This window comes from Ammospiza caudacuta, chromosome 5 (genome assembly GCF_027887145.1).
Source record: "Ammospiza caudacuta isolate bAmmCau1 chromosome 5, bAmmCau1.pri, whole genome shotgun sequence".
NCBI classification, from domain to species: Eukaryota; Metazoa; Chordata; class Aves; order Passeriformes; family Passerellidae; genus Ammospiza; species Ammospiza caudacuta.
In genome coordinates, this window is record NC_080597.1 from 28256461 (window position 1) to 28276881 (window position 20421).

Here is a 20421-nt window from a genome sequence, read left to right on the forward strand (position 1 = left end):
AAGGGGCTTGTTTCCCTTAAGGCTGCCTTTACTCCAGACTTTGCTGTGAATCCAAGGCAGTCCATCATGCCAGAGCCCTGTGTGGAATCTGCCTGACTGGGGGAGGAAAAATAGCAGGTGAGCCCTGCCATAATTTTATATTTTGGTATCTTTAAACTCCTGGCTCCTCTGCCAAGAGCTTCACGGATCCACTGCTGTGCCTGTTAACCCCTTGTGTTAACCCTTGTCTGCACTCCCTGCAGGGAGGCCTCAGCGTTTGGGGTTACCTCCTGTTCCTCTTAGCAATCAGTTTTTCACTCTGCTCTGTCACAAAATCCACAAACAGCTGAGGCTGCCTGGCTTCCCGCAGTGTCTTTTAAGATGGGAAATTCCCAAGCCTGCAACAAGCTGACTTGGTCACGGGCAGCCTGTGGATCAGGGAGGAGCAGCACCCTTTGGTCACGGGCTGGCTGAAGGCGAGTGAAGAACAGCTGCATGCTCAGGCAACGAGGTTTTGTTGTGGGGTTTTTTTCCAAAATAGCTTTCAATTCTTCCTATTTTCCTCCTTCTTTGTACCCTGCTATCCCTTGGCACAGCTGGCTTCTCCATCCCTGGGGCCTGCAGGGTATTGGTGCACGGACAATGAGACGGAGCCACACTCCAACACATCCCTATCCCCCCCTGGATAAAGAGGGAAAGCACTGGTCCCCACTGAGCTGTCTCCAGCCAGGTCTGGATCCTGGGCAGGCAGGACACGGTGGCTGTCATGGGGGGGGCACAGCTTGTGCAGGGAGGCAGGAGCTGAGCACAGGGAGGAGAACACCTGCATGGGCTTTGTGCCACATGGCTGGGCTGGAGAAGGCTCTTCCTTCGAGCCACAGCCAGCTGTGGGGAGAGTTTATGCTCTTTGTATTCCTGAGTACCAACAACATAAGCAGTCAAGGGTTTTCCCAGGTCTGTTCTTGCAAAAAGATTTTTCACTTCATTTACCCATGAGACAGATTTAGTGTTGCAAACTGTCAATCTAAAAACCAGGAAGTCTGGCTCTAGAACACAGGGGTTTGCTCCTTGTGCCTGAACACCCTCAGCCTTGCTCTCCCATCTCTGTGCTGCTTTCAGGAGCTGTGCTATCACAGGGAGATCCATGCTGCAGCCTCTCTGGAAGGGTGGATGTGTTTTCTCCACCAAAAGATGAACCTCCTGTTGAATGACAAATCCAAGACTGGGCCTTTAGGTAAAGTAGCAGTTGAGCAATTAAACCAGAGATAGTTGCCAAAACTCCATGGCACATCTGAGGTCACCTGTAGCACTGGGTTCACCAAGCTGCAGGAGACAGTTTCCAGCAGATGCTGCCAGGATTTATTTCCTGGCTTTATTAAAATTTATTTCCAGGTTTTATTAAAGCCTGGCTTTGTGGGGTGGGTGTAAACCACCTGCTCCAGCCTTGAGAAGTGGCACAGGCCCCTCCTTCCTGTGCTCCACGCTGAGCTGTGCTGGATGTGCACCAGGCTGCTGTGGTGAGCAAGAAGCACCTCAGCAAGCCCTTGGACAATTCCCTGGACAAGCCCCTGGACAATTCTCTGGAGAAGCCCCTGGACAAGGGGGTGCCAGACACCAGGCAGAGGGTGGCTCCAGGTGCCAGGGCTCGCAGCCATTCAGCACCAGTTCATTCCAAGCTGTTAAAAGCACAGGCTGCACTTGCAAATGGGGCTGCCTGGGGACCTCCATGGACAGGCAGTGTGCTGGGCCCTGGGACACCGAGCCCTTCCTCCCACTCCCCAGTCCAGGATGATGCTCCCATGTTTCCTTTGCCTTGTTACCCCTCTTTGCACCCTTTTTTTTCTCAAAGTCCCTGCTGACAAGCCCTCAAGCCCAAAGAGGTCTCCTGACAAAAATCTTTCTTTTCCCTGAATTATCCTCTGAAAATCAAAGTGGAGATTGCGATTTTGCCTGTGTTTCCATTCTTTGGGGCAGATAGAGCTCACTGTTACTCCCTCTCTTTGGGGGATCTGAGAAAACAGGTCATCACCCCAAAATGAACCATGTCCAGCAAGGTGCACACCTGTGAGCATCGAGCTTGTCCTTTAAGGACATCCTGGATTACTCCTACACACTGCTGTCCCCAGGTTCACCACTGCAGCACAAGTCTCTGCTGGGGACTGTGCTCCTCACAATGAGCCATGGACTGAGGGTGCTGTGCCTGTGCCGGGGGATGCCAAAATTGAGGCATGGGACAGCACCTGCCTTTGCTCCCCACAGCCTGGCCCCCAAAGCCATGGTGTGAGACCTCCCTTGCTGGGAGGAAAGGGAAATGCAGCAGCCTCTGTGACCAAGGGAAGGACTGCTGTTGTCTAGACAAAGTGACTAAGGAGGGAAGGGGCCAACTGTTTGTACAGCTTTGGGAAGTGTAAACAGTGCCCACTGTCCCAAGCCCTTCAAAGCAGAGGAATCCGGAGATGGGATGAAAGTACAGGGAAATTCTGGCCGGGTGTCCTAGCAGAGCAGCTCAGGAGAAGGGGACCTCTCCAAGACAAAAACCCCAGCACCTGAGTCATTTCAAACCAGCCCAAGTGAGGAAGGAGGAACACAGCATGGCTGGCCATGGGCAGGGCTGTGCATGGGCTCTCAGGACAAGTGTCCTGAAAAGGAAACTTGAGGCCCTGGAAATCATGCTGTGCCCTGCAGTGAGCTGGTTTGGCCTCTGCTTTTCATTCAGCTCACAAAAGAAAGAGAAAATGCTGTTCAAGAGGTGATTTCCTTTTTTTTTTTTTTTTTTTTTACAACTTTAAATACAGTACTGAGTATAAATTAATCTTACATTAAAAAAAGGCAAAAAAATTAAAATAAAATAAAACAAAACCTCACCATATTTACAAACCAAAAGAAACAGATTTTGGAACAGGGTAAGAAAGTGTCTTAAGACTTGAGGGCTTGGGTCTGGAGGGAGGGAGCAATGTGCTGCCTTGGCAGTGGTGTGAGAAGTGCTCTGGGCTTGCAGGAGGTGAGGACTGGCTCCCTCCACAACTTGTAACAGCTCCCAGGCTGTGGCTTTGGCTCCTTTCCCCATCTCCCTCCAAAGCTCTACCCCACAGCAGGGGTGTGTGTGCAAGGGGAGAAGTGCCATGGGATAGCTCTGGGCAGGCATTTTCTTCATGTATGCAGCACCCAGCACAGCACAACCCAAGACACTGACTCCAAGGTCATGCTGGGAATTCCCATCATGTGGAACAATTCTGCTAATGGTTTCTATTACCTGTGCAAAACCAGCCCTTGCCCACACAGTCCTCCTCCCTGCTCGAAGACAGGCAGTGGCCCAGGAGGAACTCTGCAACTGACCCTCCAGTGGTTCTCTGAGTCCTCCTCACTTAGAAGAGCTCATTTCTGTCTCAGACGGCTGCTGCCAGCTGTGAAGACCATCCTCATTACTTTCTCTATACCTACACAGAGCTGTCCACATTGTGGATCAACTTCCAAGATAAGTGGGTTGGGAACATTGGCAGGGAAAGATTAGTGGAGGCATAGAGTGCAGGACATCCAGGGAGGGGTTAAAGACCTCATGGGAATGACATGATTCTGCTTTCAAGACCACAGAGCAGGCAAGGACAGCTCACTGAGATTAAGTCATGCTTCTAAGTTTGGCTGTCCTTGGTCTTGTTGTGGTGCCACTTCACCTCCTGCAAGGAAGTTGTGCTGGGATGGGGGGGTTGGTGCAGAGTGAGAGAAAAGGGTAACAAGAAAGAGAGAGACCAGATGATGCCTCTGCCTGCCCCGTCCCCGTCCCTGGCCCTGCAGGCACGTTGCAGTAACCGTGTGCTTTTCTGCCAGCCCCACAAAGCTGACACACCCACGTGCCTCTGAGCTTCCTGCCACTGGGGAATGAAACCCATTTAAGAACATATATATATATATATATTTTTATATATGTATGTATAAATACACATACACACGCACACACATGCACACGTATATATCTATATATACACACACACACATGTACACACGCACACATCCAGAGTGAATTTAAAAAATAATTTGAGTCCGAGCCTGGAAAGTTGAATTCTCCACCAGCATGTGCAAAGATGGCTCTCCTTGGCAGGGGCCGGGGGCGTGGAGACGATTCTGCCACCATGTGCTCCTTCCCCATGATCCAAACACCTTCCAGTCAGCACCAGGAGCAGGGGAAAGAGGGAGTGGGGGAATGCATTTGGCTTCTTTGTTTTGTTTCTTTGCTTGTTTGTTCTGTTCCCCGAGATGTTGAATACCTTAGTGGTTTTGGTTTTTCTTTTTAAAAATAAAATATACACACGCACGTTAAAAATATAGATGTGTCCAGGTAGGGCGATGAACGTCTTTAGTGCATTTTCCATCATTGGTCGCCGCTCGCAGTCTGAGATTTGCCTGCTGCCAAAAGGTAGGTCCAACACAAGAGTAGATCTCAGCTGGGCCCTCCCAGCCTTACCAGAAGCATGAGGGAAAGTGAGAATATTCCCCTTCTGGCCTGTGTCCATCTATTTTTCTCCTTTTCTCGGCCGAAATTGGACCCGCTTTACTTTTCACATTTTCCATCCTGTCCTCCGTAGCAGGGAAGGAATTGTCCTGTTCTCATCGCAAGTTGTGGCTGTTGGCATTCATGGTTTTATTTGTACTTTGTTCTTTTCTCATATATATATGTGGGTCATCCTTGTCCTTTTGTGTGTGTGTGTGTGTTAAACTTTAAAATTATGCTAATAAAAGAAAGGGAGGCTTTGGTGGGAGAAGGTCCACTGATGGAAAGGGAAGCACCAATTGCCGTCTGAATCAGACGTCGAGGCAGATGGACAAAGAGGAAAAGTTATCATTCCAAGGACCCCATGGGGGCTATACAGCAAATATATTAAATAAACCTGCAAGTGAAACAAAACCAGACACAGCATTAGAAAATGTAACCTTTTGCCTCCTGCAACTCCCCTCCTATCCCCTTTTATCCTCTGGAAATATTTATGCCAAAGAGCCAGATTAGAAGCCTGGGAGGACTTTTGACCTCCTCATTTTTTTTCCCTGAACAGCTTGAGCCAGAGCTGAGATTTGCATGGGTTTGCATCATTTCTACCCTGGGAACTTTAGGCTGGCCAGGAGAATCCTGGGACAATCAGAGCCCTAGTAGTGCTAAGCGTGGGAATCCCAGTCTCAAGACACTGCTTGGTGCCCCTTGTCCCCAGCTCCTGAAATGCCATACACGGAAGCCTGGTGTCCCCTCTCCTGGCATGAGGGGAAGTGAATGTGAAGTGGTGGCCCAGGCTTATTCAAGTGGCTGTAGCAGAGCTGGAACTGCTGAGCTGTGGGCCAGGGCTCTCCCTGTTAAGCTGTGTCACAATCCAGCTCCCACCATTCTGCACCCTGACTACTCTCTCCCTCTTTTCTGCATCTCTTCCTCTCATGGGGAACCAAGGCTTAGCCTCCTTTCCCTTGTACCAGTGAAATTCTTCTGGTGTTGAGGGAATTACTCCTGTTTACACAAGTCATGGAGAGAAGAATCAGACCCTGGCCTGACGAAGTCCAGATCTCTTGCCAGAGATTCCAGTTCTCCTTTTCCCTGGTATGACCTTTCTCATGCACATAGGCCTCCCTATAGGAGAGTGATGAACCAAAAGTGTTGCTGCTTTACAGTCTTTCTGCCAACTCAAGTAAGGAAATAAAAGGAAAAGGGCTCCCTAGAGCAACATTAATTCTTTGTTTTCAATGGAGAACCAACAGAGAAACTAGAACAAGAGTTGCTCCACAGAAGAGATGAATTACCTGGACCCTGAGGGATTTAGGTGTAGGGAGAAGCCAGGCTTGTTCTCTGCCTGAAAGGGAGGCAGAGAAAGGAGAGGGAGGGGCCTGAGAGCAAGGATGGCTGCAACATGATCATTCCAACTTTGCAAAGAGCCTTAATTCCATAAATAGAATGCATATCTTGGCACCCAACCTAGTTCTGCCTCCTCCTTCAACCCAGGTTTTGTCCTGCAGCAGCCCCACACAGAACGAGTGGCCAGTGGTGTGGGAAGGGTCTGAGATGCCATGTCCCAGGAGGACATCTCTCCTGGATGGAAAAGCAGCTCACTGTTACCTGCCTTGTGCTCTCTCTCCCCTGCCAGCACTTCTATGCTATGAGGATTTCTTTCAGCGCTTTCTTATCGTTGACATGCTTGTACTTCTTATGTTTCCTCTTCTGTGCCGGCGGCCGGCGTACTCGCCGCCTCTGTGAGACAGCGGCTGTGGTGAACGCCGGGGACAAGCCTGCCAAAACAGAGGGGAGAGTGTCTGTACAGCCAGGGGCAGACGGCTCCTGTTGAAATATCCTTCTCCACACACTGTCAACAAAGAACTCTGCAACAGCAGGATCACAAGGCCTCTTTCTGTTCTTCTGTTCCTTGTCCTCTGTTCTACACAATCTCTGCCCTCTCCCTTTTCCCACCATGCCCTTCCCCTCACCTCTCACCTTCCCCTCCTCCTTTCCCCTCTGTTTCAGCCCCTTCCAGGCAGGCAGACACCCTGGGAAAGGTCTCTCAGCTGGTATAAACCAGCGAAGGCCCTTGGGATTCACTGGAGCTAAGCAGATTGCAAGCAGTGGAGGTCTCTTTTCTCTTTCCCCAGCCCCTCTTCTCACACCTCCCTTCATGCCAAGATCCTTACGTCTCTGTTCCCGTGGCCCTGGACGGATGTTCCTGGGGGGCGGTCGGAACACGGCTTCACACCGACACTGCACGTGGTCCTCCAAAGGCACGACGACTTTTGTGAATTTTGGCTTCCTCTGGACAAACTCGATCTTGTTCACCTATTTGCAAGAGGAAGACAAGAAAAAGTTTAGTACAGCCATGGCTCCCACTCTGTAAAATTAGTCAGTGTCAGTGCACTTTACTCCTGGCTTTCTTCCTAAAGGGTCAGAAGGTTGCTCACAGAGCCCTGTTCAAGCTCAAAACTCAAACTCAAAACTCAAACTCAGACTCAGAGGTGGTGTATATGGGAGATAATTCTGAACGTGGCAGCAGAACAGACCCAGACCAGGCAAGTTTGGATGTCGATGTCTCTGGTTGGTTCCCCTGATCCTAACCATTGCCAGGGATTAAGCAGGATGACTGGTTGATCAGAGACAGAACATGGAACATGCAGGACATGCCAGCCTATTTTTGACAGATGCAATGGTGGAGACCAGGGGCAACCAGGATAATTCCCACAGAACCTACAGGAAGGGCAAAAGGAGAAGAACTCAGGTCTGAAGCAAGCTAACACAGCCTCACCAGCCCTGCTGAGGCCTGCCTGAATTTGTCTCAAGCTCTTTAATAACTCACAGGGCTGAAGCCCTCGGCTCTTTATAGGAAAGGTGGCGCTCTGGAAATTCCCCCGGACTCTCCACCAGTGCTGACTCAGAGGGAAGACTCATTGCTCCACATCCCACCACAGGGCACAATCTTTCTAGGGGGTCCTCCCACTCCATCAGCAGCCAGGCCTGACCCCACTCAGCTTATCTAACAACTCTGCGGTGCCTGAAGTGCTCCACAAGCTATAAATACTCACTCTGCTGTGCATCTGGGATGGAATTCCTCTAAACCCACTGCCCGTAGCAGCATCCCTCAGCCAGTGCCAAAGCAGCCAGGCTGTTTATCTTTCCTTGAAAGCCCACTCCACACGCTTCAGACCACACGCTGCCTGCTAGACAAACACTTCCAGCCAAACAATAGAGAGACCTCTGTCCTCAAAGAAACCATTTCCAGGTCACTTTTTCAGGCTGGCTTTTGACCTCTCACTTGTTTTTTTCCAGAAAAACAACTCCTGCTCCCCCCCATTTTTTCCTCATTCAGCCTGGCTTTTCTGAGAAAGGAATTTCCTGATGAAAAGGGCTGTGTGTGAATACAATCTCTCCCAGCCAGCCTCTGCTGCCTGCCTGGGGGAGTCTCTTATGGCTCAGGCAGAGGATTAGTATGGGATGAATATTATTTTTAAACAAGCTGTCTAGGAGGAAGCTGTGAGGAGATCACTGGTAGCTGTGAGGGGAGGATCAGAGCAAGAGGTTAGCTGTCAGGTGTCTGCTGGCTGATGGAGCAGGTCAGGAGGTAACTGTGGGCTGAGAAAGAGAAGCTGTTCCAGTGCACATCTTAGAAAGAAGCTGCAGCAGCAGTGGGGGGATGGAGACTGACACTGCAAACCCTCCTCTTTTTGCATCCAAACCAGTTCCCACGATGAAAGCACCCTGTTTCTTCTGCTCTAATACAGCAGACAAGGCCGCCTCGAGCTGCAGGAAGGTCGTGGCATGGAGCTGCAGATGGAGACAGTGCCCTGCAGCTCTGCCTGGGGACAGTCCCCAGCTGCTGGACAGCACAGCCCTTCCAGCAGCTGGCACGGAGGTCACCCACGCTTCTGCATGGCCACACAGAGGGCACAGATGGCCGCATGAGCCCAGCCCAGATGGCTTTGGGGCACAGGGATGGCTCTGGGCGGCAGCAGGGAGCGGCAGGTGCCTCACCTGGACGGGCCGGACGCGGATCTGCGTGGGGCGGCACTGCACGTTGCGGTTGTTGCAGCAGCCGGAGCAGCGCTGCACCTCCACGCAGGGCGGCCATACCACGAAGTTGGCGTTGGTGCTGTCCACCATGGCGCGGGAGATTTCGAACACCACCTCCCGTGTCTTGCACTCCGCCAGGACAGCCGTCTCTGCTGCTGCCAGAGCATCTACGGAGGGACAAGAGAGAAACAGGGTGAAATGGGCTTTGCAGCTGCCACCACCCCGCCACAGCCACTTCTGCTGCAAGTGAAGGGCCCCACATGGCTCTCACGGGCACAAGTACACACCAATGTTCTTTCTCTTTCTCCCACCCCTCTGGTTCTCTCCCTGTACAGAGTCATGCCCTGCGGAGGAAGCCCCAGTACAGTGATGCTTCTCACTGCAGCCCAGACAGCAGGTGACGCTTTAGGGCAAACAAGCACCATCAGGATTTAAGACAGAGCAGTGCACAGAAGTCCAGACTCCCTCTCCTGCCCTCTCAGGGTGAAATACCCTGCTCCCACTCCAGGCCCAGACTCTCATTTTTATGTCTCCACACACACAGGTGCACTATAACCTCCACCCCTACATCTGTATCTCAGACAGATACCTGGAGCACCCATAGCTGCTCACCCACAGCTGCTCCCCAACAACCACAAGGTGCAAGACCCCCAGCTCACCCAGGCTTCGTCGCTCTCGAGACAGGGCCACAGGGCTTTGATCAGGCTGAGATGCATTCAGGCTCAGGCTCGAGCTGTCCTGCTCTGCAGAGAGGAAGACATGACTTAATAGCACCAGGTAGAGGCAGGAGAAGACAGCAGGCACTTGTGCTCAGATCACCAGGCAAAGTGCAGGGACATGGGATAAGCCACAGAGCCAGGACGTCATGCTGGGTGTAAATCCACAAGCAAGGTCACAGCTGTTCTGGGGCATGGACACTCTTTGCTCAGACTAGGCAGCTCAGAGCAACAAGCCTATCATGACTGAGGGGACCCTAGTCAGGTCTGGGAGAGGAAAACCCCAGCTCAAGAAAGATAAGGCTCGTGTCAGGACTTTCTAGTGTCAGAGAGGAGTTGCAGAGGGATTCAGATTGGCCATCTGAGACCAGAATAACACCAAGGGGGATCAAAGACCAGATGGGACAAGCAGAACACTTGGTATTAAACACTGAGGTGCCTTGCTGGGGTGGCTTGGGACTGGGAGAGTTGGGAGGTGAGAGGGGGAATGGGTGGTAGGTGGGGTGCTTCCTTTCTCTCTCCTAGCTCACCTCAGGTGCTCTAGGTTAGAGAAGTTTTGTGACAGAAGGACAGAAAAATAAAGTTAAAATTACTTTTCCTCCAGACTACTGGAGAGAGGCAGGATCTGGAGGTGGTTCAGTCGATGATGGGAGAGGAAGACCGATAGCATTCAGGCCAGCCCTGAGCGGTTCCCTCCCACCCCACTGCTTTTTCCCATAGGAAGTGCTGAATAGAGAAATGCCCATAATCCCCATGGAGCACTCCAACACGCAGCCCCTCCTGAGCTCGGGACAATGGCTGCGCTCGGAGATAGCTCCCACCCAGCCACAGCTCTTTCCTTCTCTAACCTGCTTTAGCAGCTGAAGGAAACTGAATGGACGTCAGCATCCAGGGAGCAATTTTCTTAAAGGGAATTAGGGGCCAGTGGAAGATCTCTGTTTATCAGATGTGTGGTGGAGCAGACTTCCCTTACCTATCATGTCCCATTCCTCTTCCTCAGCCCTGCCCTAGTGCAGCCCTCTCATAAAGGGAAGCAGGGACTTTGCTCCCTGCTCAGGTCTCAAGCAGTTGCTGACAGATTTGGGGTGGGTGCACAGAGGCTGCATTCAGAAGGCAGCAATCATCTGCCTGTCAAAGAGCAGTCAACATCTATGTGTGAGGCGGACAGACAGACACCCTTTAAAGTGGCTGGAAAGGTGTGATCAGTTCTAGGCACCATTGGTCTCGCCCTCAGGCAAACTCCCAAAATGCGAACTGGTGGATCACACTTTAGAATGGCCTGTGGTTCTCTTTGGGCTAGAGAAGGTGTCTGCATGACTGGTTTACATGGGCAGCCACTGCTTGGTGGGCAGCCACAGTCAAGGAGACAACTCCCACTGTCCACACTTGTGCTGCTGGGTCTGCAGTAGTGCCCAAGGTCAGGAGAGCACTGTCTCAGCCTCCTGGAGCTGCCTCATTCTGGCTCCTTGTGCAGTCACTGGAGGGAAGCAGCTGTGACACACACAGGGTGCACAGACAGCACAGGGAATAGCTCCAGCCACTTTGGGATTATTTTGCTCACACACTAATTTGCTAATTCCTCACAGGGCAAGAGAATGTCAATGCTCCTCAGTCAGTACCTGGGAACAGATGAGAGCCACGGGGTGAAACAAAGAAACAGCTTCACAGAACCACTTTTTGTTTCCCTGACCAGCCTTTCCTATCTGGCACCTGAAGTGAAACCAGTGACTCAAAGCTCTGCAGCCCTCTCTCATCCCCTGTGCTTCTGGAACCAATCAGATAAGCCCATTTCATTTCTTAATCATGAGGCTGGTTAATAGCCACGATGGAGATGTATCTGTTCCTTAGACACTGGGCCATGACAGATTGGATGCATCTTCTCAGCTGCTCCTTGCCCACCCCTCCATCCTGTGGCATTTTGTCAAATGAAGATGGGGGCTGCCTTTGGTGCTCAAGTTGAGTTGATGAGAGGAGAGAAACGGGGGCAAAAAAATAGCAACAACTGTTGACTCAAAACAAATCTGTTGAGAACCATGTCCCTCCCTCCTCTAGGTTGTCCTTCTAGACTCTGGATCAGTACTGAAGACATTTGGGGGTGGGGGGACCAGCCTGGGACAATCCAGCAGGGCTAATTTTGGAAGTTGCCCCATTGTGTGGCTCGTGGACAAGGAGGAGGGAGCTGGTGAGGGCAGGGAGCGGCCCTGGCAGTGGTGGGGAGCCTGGTCGCCTCTTTCTAAGACAAACAATAGCTGAACGCAGCTGGTGCCCTCCCCCTCGCTTTCCCCCTGCCCCTCCAGGGCCGTTTTGAAAGGCAGCGGGAATGCTTTTGAGACTGCGCCAGTGGTTGGACTGGCATAGGAAACAAAAGCAGGAAATTCTGTTCCCCCGTAGATAGTGTCTCGGCAAGGATTACAAAGCTCAAAACAGACAAAACACGAGAGAGAAGTCGAGCTGGGGGGGCTGGGGGACGACGGGCGGGAGCAGGGTTAGAATAGAAAGGAATTTGCTCTGAAGAGACCGTTTATAAATAAATTCCTGGGCCAGCCCAGCCGCCGTGGCGCGTGCTCCAGTTCCCACACGTGCCGACCCCTTCACGCTTTGCTGCTCCTGCTGCTCCCTGCAGCCAGCCCTGGCCAAGTGACCCCGAGGCCCTGCAGCCCCCGGAGCTTTTATCTATGGGCAGGAGGTGAAGCGACGCTAGCCTGACTTAGCCCCTGCCCCATAGCTCACCCACGGACACGTGCTCTGCTGCTCTTATCCTAAGGGCCTCTGGGAGCCTTTTGTGGATGCCAAACCTGGAAACCCACTCAGCCTTTTCCTCCTCTGTCACCCTATTTCCACCTCCCATTTTGCGGCCTCCTAAACTGATCCTTGTCCAATTCAAGCCCTGCTGACTGAGCATCTCTCAGGGTGAAGAATGGGGATCTCAGTTCCTTGCACTCACCTTGCTCATCTCCTACCATCTTTAGAAGCCAGTGTCCAGACAGTCAGGAGATCTAAAAAAGCATCTAGTTGCCTCTAACTCCCATAAGTTTCAGGGGGACTAAGTCTGTAAAGAGTCAGGTCTTGGCTCCTGAGTGGTTCCTATATTTATAATGAATTCTGTTGATAGTGTGCCCGCTGCAAAACAGAGTATCCCCTCCCAGCCCCCCCTTCCCACAAAGACTTAATTAAAAATAGAGGAGTGTTTGGTGAAGATGAGATTTACCTACGGAGTCTATCCGCAGGGCACGCTGGAGGTCACTGATGGAGCGCACTGAGCTGCCACCCAAAATCTCATAAATGTCTTCGGGTATGGGGTCCCCCTGCCAGACAACAAAAACAAAAGAAGGGGAGAAACAAGCATTAGAGAGATGATCTGCAAGTCTGGCTGTGTCACGGAACAGGAGCAGGGAATCAAGCACGGGGAAAACAAGACAGAACCAGTGAAATGCAAAGGTGTATTGTCTTGCGTTGGCTTTGAAACCTTGAGGGCTTTATACCTCATGAAGACATGAACGTGAAACCTAGGCAAAAGCAAGAGAGACCCTCTTTCTGCCTCTTACAAGCTGTCAGGACACTAAAAAAGCCCAAAAAGGCTGTGCAGCAGAGCCCTGGACACTATGCAAGCAGCCAGCAAGGCTTCCTTCTCCGGTGGTGTATGACTTCTCCAGGTGGCTTCTCATTCCTGCTGCCTGCAGTAAAGGCATTTTAACAGACTTCCCTTACACTATCAGATAAAACATTCCTAATATTTCCCTCCGTTATGAAACTCCTTCACGGGCTTTGTCAGTTATCGTGTGTGTGTGCGTGTGCGAGCGCGTGTGTTTTCAAACCACAGAGGCCCAATAATATACATCATTTGCATACTCTTTTTTAAGGAAAAAAAAAGGCAGGGGGTGGAGATGAAGATTGACCTTGGCGTCTGAGGCTGCCCCAGCGTGAGCCCGCGGTGAAATGACAAAAGCTGCAGGGAGGTGATGGGCTGAGGAGCTGATTTGGAGGAAGAAACATATGGGAGTTTGGATGTCATTGCACACCAGCACGAAAAAGCCTTAAGTGAGCAGGGGTAGCAACATCAGACAGGGGGCCAAATACAGAGTTTGAGCAGGCAGGTGCAATGCCATCAGTCTCTTGGGAATTTTACTCTGGCAGTAGGCTAGAGCGGGCCCCAGTGACAGCACTTAATAAGAGTACAAAGGAGGGGTGTGGGAAAGCAAGTGCTGATTAAAACATACTTCCAAAAGACTGGAAAAAGAGACAGAGGAAAGGACTGGCTGAAGTGTTTGCTTAGCTCCCAGCTCTCTTCATTCAGGGCTACTCAAGCAGAAAAGCTGCTCTTTCAGCCGGGTGCTGGACGGTGTCTGAGGCACAGCCCTCCACACGTCCCTGTAACTGAGAGGAGAGCTTGGCTTCTGTGCCTGTGAAGCGCAGGGATTTTCCTGCGGGGTTTTATGGACAGTTGGTGGCATGTGTGTGGTCCCCCTACTGTACAGCTATTCCCTCCCTGCCTGTGTTCAGTGCAGAACATTTTCCTTCCATTTGCAGCAGAGAAAAGCCACCAGGCAGGTGGCTAAACGTTGGCTTTAAACCTTGAGGGCTTTGGCTCAAACCTGCAGCCACTTTTGGATGGCTGCTTGAGCCTGGCACTCTCTCACACGTGCCTGTCCTTGGCCACCCACCGTTTGCTTCCATAGTAGGACTACAGGAGTGCTCCCTCCTCAGCCCTGCTAGACCACCCTCTAATACTACAACTTCAACTGGGAGGCAGTGATGTGAAGGTTGCTGCAGCCCAAGGAGGTTCAGAAACCTCCTGAAGAGAGCTGCAGAGCAGACAACACCCGTGTCCTAAACCTCTCACAGCCAGATCCACCAGACAGCTTCAGTCAGACCGAGCTTTCCTGCCCCGCTCCATCCCTGTCACTGCTACATCTCACCACAGATCTGGCTGTCTGCCTGCAGCAAAAAGCAGATATTACATCCCCAGGCATTACTTCCTCAGTCTCTGAGGGAGGGGGAAGCAGCATCAGTGATGAATGCACAGCGAGAGAGAGCCTTGTATAATTCAGGGATCACTGAATAGCTGTGAAATGAAGATGCCTTCTGACATCTCCTGCTGCGTGAGGAAGAGAGGGACCAACAGCCTGGTGCTGGAGAGGCTCTGCAGCACTTCCCTGCCTTGTGCCACACACATTTACTGGAAGAAGGATGATTTGCAATTCCCAGTACTTGCAGTCAGAGCTCAGTGCTGGGTGGTGAAATTGCAGGCTTTCAATGTTTGCACCTGTCAGCCAAAAGCGTTTGTGTACAAATGCTGCTCTGCACGGATGCCTCTGGACCTTCCTGACACTTAATACATGTAGGAAATGGAACTTTATTTTAAACTCTGGCACTTGCTGGGGGGAGAGCGTGGGCAGGTGTTACGAGACTCAGACTTTGGAAGCGAGCTGGGAGGTGTCACCTTGCTAACTGAGCAGGAGGAACAGATATGAATCAGGGCCTGAAAACGCAGGCCCTCAGGAGCCATGCTTCTGGTGACTGCCTGTAGCAATAAGCTCCACTCCCTGCTCACGGCAGCAGTTTTAGATGCCAATTTTGTCTTGTTGCAGATACTACCAGCATGGCTATGGTGTAACACCAGCCCACACGGCTCATAATCCTGTCCTCCTCCCCCATCACTGTAAGGCAACTCTGCCAGTGACAACTGCAAGCCTGTGAAGCTCCTTACCTTATCCTTGTAAACCAAGGCCAAGGCTGGCCAAAGAGCAGCAGCAAACCTGAGCTGCATGCCTTGTCCTTGCTCCCTCTGGGGTCTGTCACAGGGAACAGCCATGCCTCTGGCCCCCGCCCCAGCCCTGTGCCTGCGAGGCTCTGAGAGGGAGCGCTGCACACACCCGGGCTGGGGCACTTGTGGGATGAGACACAGGGAAGCAGAGGTCCATCAATCACCTCCACCTAATCCCATGGGGTCAGGAGGCAGACGAGCATTGGGAGAGGTGGGATCCCCGAGAGACCCGCTCAAGCAGCTGGTGCTTTTCCTGCTCAGCAGCTCCTCTGGAGTTATTTGTCTAACACAGGTTAACAATCTCCTTTTTTTAACTGCACGGCAGATCAAAGAAGACTTTTGTCTCAATGGACTCTTGGCTGGCTGTCAAGTGCCCCAAGGCCTGGCCTCGTATTCCTGCGAGGCCCTGAATTCTTAGAAGAAAGTTTGCTCTTCCCTCCCTCCTCCTGCTCCCCAGTTCCTGACTCTGACTCTCCCCTGAGTCGCAAGGGCACCCCCCAATCTGCCCATCCCCTGGCAGGGACGTTCACTTCCCTCTCTTGTGCTGCTTGCTGGTGATTGAGGGGCCAGGGCACATCTGACAAAGGCAGCAGAGCAGCTGCTTGCCTGCACTGTGGCTGCTGCATTGGGGCCTCTCAGCACATCAGCTTTGCTCCCCTCCTCCCAGATGTCCAGCAGCACTGTTTGGTCACTGCAAATAAGTGCAGGTGCGGCAGTTCCCCTGTTTCCGCTCCCCACGCATGCACTTTCCCCAAACCTGTCTCCTCCCTAGCCCCACCACCTCTTACTCTGGAGTTTTTTCCCAAGTTATGCTTTTGAGCACCGGGGATGCTGAAAGTTCCCCTTGCCATCAGAAGCTGCCAAGCTGGTGCAGGGAATAGGCAGTGTTGTGGTCTGCACCCTCTGGTGAGGGTTTCTCAGTCTTGCCTGAAGGTGTGACTCCTGCTAGGTACAGAGGAGGAGGAGGAGGGAGCAAAGATTGTGCAACCAGCAGGGACGGCAGCCCCTCAGGGCCCAAAGAAATCAGACAAGGATACTCCCGAGGGGAGGACTCCTCCAGCTCCTTTTTCCAAGCTGGTGTGACTGCACACAGAAGGACAGAATGGTGTCAGCAGCACCAGTTTGTGAAGGGCAGGGAAGCACCCTCCTATTTGCTCCTCTGCCCAGGATAGGAGAATTTTCTGAGCACCACCACACCGACCATGGCAAGGATCTTGGCAGCAGGGTCTCGAGTGATCAGCCAGGCAAAAACCCCAAACAAACAGCATTTTTTAATTCCCTCTGAAGCTGATGTTTGGACCCTGAGGGGAAACTCCACCGCATTCCCCGGCAGAGGGCAAGACCAGCAGCACCTGCCACCAGCACTCCCCGGCACAGGGCTTCCACCCTTCCAGCACCACTCCTGGCTACAGGGGGACCCTGACAAACGCCAGCCAGAGCACTCTGCAGCAGCTACAACCCTCTTCACATGAGCCCCTTCCACTTGGAGTCACGACTTATGGTTTCCCCCGTTAAAATAATCAAACAACGCTTGATCTAGTCTGTGTTCCTAAAATACAGCCGGACCTACCCACCCTTTTTCCGTTTCAAGGGGGACTCCACTGCTCCTCCACACTCCCCCCACAGTTCCCCTGCGAGGGCTGGAGGCATTTCCACCCCCGGGGCCGGCTGTGTACCAGCAGCACTGGAAGGAGCGCAAGAGCCCTGTCATTCCCTCCTGCTGCTGCACATCAGCTGACAGTGAGAGGGAGGCAGGGACGCTCGCCTGGCTCCTTCCACAAGCTCACCCCAGACGTGTCATCCATCCCAGCTTCCACTGCTTTGTCCTTGTCACTGCCTCGTGCTAGGAAGACTAGGGAAGACCACGGGAGCCTTGCAGCAGGAAGATGCAATGGGGAGCTGGGTCGAGGCTATAAGCAAGAGGCCAGCCGCACCCCATTCCTTGGCAATTCCAGAAAGCACTGCCAGTGGGGCTTCACCCCGGCACAACCACGGCTGGCTCAGCCCAGCTCTGTAAATGTTGCAAGGCAACTATTACAGCCCCTGGGGCAAATGCAAATGGGTTTAGCATCCTCGCTTCCCAACTGGCAAATACCTTCCCGCTGAGGCTTGTACTCCCTCTGGCTGGAAGAGCTCCAGGGCCCTCCAGCTCCAGATGGGTGTGATCAAAGCAGGAGAGGGACTCAGGAGGTTCCATCTCTTTGCTCAGGGCCTCTGCTGATCTGAGGAGCTAGTGCTCCTCATGCACTTTCTGTGGCATGGCTAGGGAGGAGCTGCAAGCCCCTTTCCAAGGATGACTCTGGTTCAGCAGCCTGGTGGGAGCTGTGCTGTCTGTGCCTGGTGCTGAGGGTGCAACACACTGCCCTCAAAGTAACTGTGAGCACTGGCTGCAGCCTGAAGCATCTACTCAAGCAGAAACGTTCTTGCTTCTCCTGTCATGCAGTGACAAATATCACAATTCCTCCCATGAAACCTCGGGCCAGAATTACCAAACTCTAACTCTTCTAGGCTGTCATAGAGCTGTGCAGTATTTCAGTCTGATTATGGCAGCTGAGGAACAGCTCCTTGGGATCAGACACTTCCATCTTCACCCTTCCCCAGTGCCAACCCTAGTTGATGTTTCATGCTGCATGGGAGAAAGAGGTCTGAGCCATCCACAGAGGAAATACCATCCTCTGCCCGAAACAAGCCTGACCAGAGCTGGGTAGCCCACAGCTCAAACTGCTTCCTTTTGTGGCTGTGGCAAGGGCAAAATGGGCCCACAGCGAGGTGACGTTGATGCTCTGTACCCAACCCTCCTCTTTGCCATCTCATGAGGGGTACACCCACTTACCCTGCCCAAAAATGAGGAAGGAAAAGAGAAAAATGATGCAAAGAAGGGAAAGTTTTGGTGGAAGGATATTTCCTGCCCCTGACAATCAAGCTGCAGATCCAACCCACAGTTTTGCCATCTTGGGTAGAGCTAAAGTGGGAACCAAGTGCTGTGTGGGAATGTCAGGGGCTTTCTGATCCCCTCAATCTGCATGCAATCTGATGATGAAATGTGACAGCAGAGGCCAAAGGATTTGGGAGTTTGGGGCTCCTTTTCCTCAATCAGGGCTGAGGATGAGGCTTCAATTTCCACATAGGGAAACCAAAGTGGGTTGGGGTGTTTGTTCAAATCCACCACCCGGCCCCTACCTTCTGCTCAGCTTCTTCCTGAGCAGCACATTCAGGACTGCTGGGCACGATGTCTGTGTGACTGTGGAAGCCCAGCAGACACCCACCTCCTGCCCCTTCCCCCCGCCGGGCACACACCTTGCTGAATAACCCTGCCACTCGGTGCCGTGCCTCTGCTCACACGGTCCCCTTCCTTCCCCTTTCCAAAGCCCCACGCCCTTTCTCCACTGCCCCCTGGCAATGCCAGGGTGGATTTCACACTGTGCGTTATTCCAGAGGCATCAAGAGGGCCCCGGTCCCTGCTGTACCTGCACTGCCATGGTGCCAAAATCGCGGGGTGGGGTGAGAGGCGGGAAGGAGGGCACCCACCCCGGGGTGACAGCCCCGGGCGAGGCAGGGCAGGAAGCTTCGGGTTCCCCGGGGCTCGCCAGCAGCATCCCTGCTCCCACATTGACCGGGGCCGCTTCAGCCTGATACTCCTGCCCCTGCCGCCAGGGGCAGACACGGGGGTGGGTGGATTCCCAGGCGAGCCCCCCTTGGCGGGCCTGTCCCGACGGGAGTGCCCGCTCCAAGGGGTGCCCACTCCAGAGAGGTGTTCGCTCCAGAGAGGTGCCCGCTCCACAGGGGGTGTTTGCTCCAGAGGGGATGTTCGCTCCAGAGGGGGGTGCCCGCTCCAAGGGGTGCCCGCTCCAGAGAGGTGTTCGCTCCAGAGAGGTGCCCGCTCCAGAGGGGTGCCCGCTCCACAGGGGGTGTTTGCTCCAGAGGGGTGCCCGCTCCAGAGGGGATGTTCGCTCCAGAGGGGGGTGCCCGCTCCAGAGGGGTGCCCGCTCCAGAGCGGTGCCTGCTCCAGAGGGGTATTTGCTCCACAGGGGTGCCCGCTCCAGAGCGGGTGCCCGCTCCAGAGGGGGGTGTTCGCTCCAGAGGGGGTGCCCGCTCCACAGGGGTGCCCGCTCCACAGGGGTGCCCGCGGGAGCGGGCGCTGCCCTCCGGAGGGGCGGCGGTCGCTGCCCGCCATTAGCGCGGCCGGTTGCCGCCGCAGCCCTTCCCGCGGACCGCGCCCCGGGCTCCGCGCCCCCGCCGCTCCCCGGCTGCGCCCGCCGCACCTGCGGGCCGGAGCCGTCGCCGCCGGCGCTCCCCCAGCGCGGGGCTGGCAGCTCGGCAGCACCGCCCGCTGCCCACGGCGGAAACTCACCTCCATGCGGGTCAGGGGCAGCGAGAGGATGAACGCGAAGACCACGCCGAAATTCATCCCGACTCCAGGCCCCGCCGGCTGCGGGCACATGGACGGCGAGCCCCGGCAGGGAAGCGCTTCCCGCAGACAGCCCCGCGGCCGCCCGGCCTCAGGCATCGAGGGCGCTGCGCGTTCCCATGTCCCCTGCGAGCTGGGAGGAGGTGGGAGAGCCGCGGGAGCCCTTGGAGGAGGACGTAGAGGTGCCGGTGGTGCTGGTGGTGAGGGGAGACAGAAGTAATTCTCGGTGACTCGCCTGCCTCTGCGCTATCTCATAAGCCCGGTGGGAAAAAAATGCAGTCCCTCGGAATTATACACATCCAGAGTCTGGGTCCCCCTTGGCGCAAGGGATGCTTCAATGGTGCCTTTGGCTAGGTGGTCCACATGCTATTCTTCCTCTTGGTTTTCTTCCCTTTTAAAAAAATGTGTACCTGTAAAAGCTTTTACGTGCAGGTAACAATGTCTCAATGTTCTTAGAAGAAGGTGCACAGAATAGTAACTAAACAGAAAAAAAACTTTTCCAAAGTTTGGAGTGAAATCCAAAAAATGAAATCTTCTTCCTTAAGTTGTCCTCTTCTTAAAATGCTCCTTTCCTTCCTTTTTGCCACTTGCTTTTTAGAGAAAAGTTGCCAGCGTGCCCTGAATTTCTTCCCCTTACATTAGATTCTGGCTCGGGTGCCTTCTCGTTCCAGGAGTTGGCTTGGAGGCGAGGTTTGCTTTGGGTTTGGAGACAGGTGAGAGCGAATGTTTTTGCTCTGGGTTGTGAGTGTGTGTTTGTGTGCGTGCGCTGAGCCTTGACAAGCCTCAAAGTGGAGCCACTGGTGCTGCCTCCCGCACTCTGTTGCAGCAAGAAAGGAAAAACAAACAAAAAAAAAAAGGCAGAAAAGGTAAAATTGCAGGAGGGGCGAGTGAGCCGACGGGTCTTTATTTTCTGCGAGCTGCAAGAGAGACTAAGCTGGCACTCGGGGCTGCTCCTTTTATGAAGGAGAGGAGATGGGTGGAGCATAACTTGCCATCCTCCTCTTTGGCTGGGTATCAAGGAACAAATCTAGCG

The 20421-nt window shown here is 53.3% G+C and overlaps 1 protein-coding gene across 2 annotated transcripts; it reads right to left on the reverse strand.

Annotated features, from left to right (window-relative positions):
- Positions 1-2806: 2806 nt before the first annotated feature.
- On the reverse strand, positions 2807-20214 carry PDGFB (platelet derived growth factor subunit B). Of its 2 annotated transcripts, none has more exons than XM_058805494.1 (7): positions 19332-20214; positions 12425-12521; positions 9160-9243; positions 8462-8667; positions 6634-6775; positions 6072-6237; positions 2807-4862 (listed from the first exon to the last, which is right to left on the reverse strand). In XM_058805494.1, exons 1-6 carry the CDS (start codon positions 19485-19487, stop codon positions 6101-6103), a joined length of 822 nt encoding a protein of 273 aa, XP_058661477.1. In that variant the 5' UTR covers positions 19488-20214; the 3' UTR covers positions 2807-4862; positions 6072-6100. The 2 variants fall into 2 exon arrangements, with proteins under 2 accessions (XP_058661477.1, XP_058661476.1); XM_058805493.1 differs by having other exon boundaries at positions 6068-6237.
- Between the last annotated feature and the right edge of the window lie 207 nt (positions 20215-20421).

Excerpts from the sequence above, each read along its gene's own strand:
- PDGFB (XM_058805494.1), bottom strand. The coding sequence starts at position 19,487 with ATGCCTGAGGCCGGGCGGCCGCGGGGCTGTCTGCGGGAAGCGCTTCCC. Across the intron at positions 6,776-8,461 it reads TCCGCGTCCGGCCCGTCCAG|GTGAACAAGATCGAGTTTGT; the intron begins GTGAGGCACCTG and ends TCTTGCAAATAG. Across the intron at positions 6,238-6,633 it reads AGGGCCACGGGAACAGAGAC|GCTTGTCCCCGGCGTTCACC; the intron begins GTAAGGATCTTG and ends CTGTTTTGGCAG.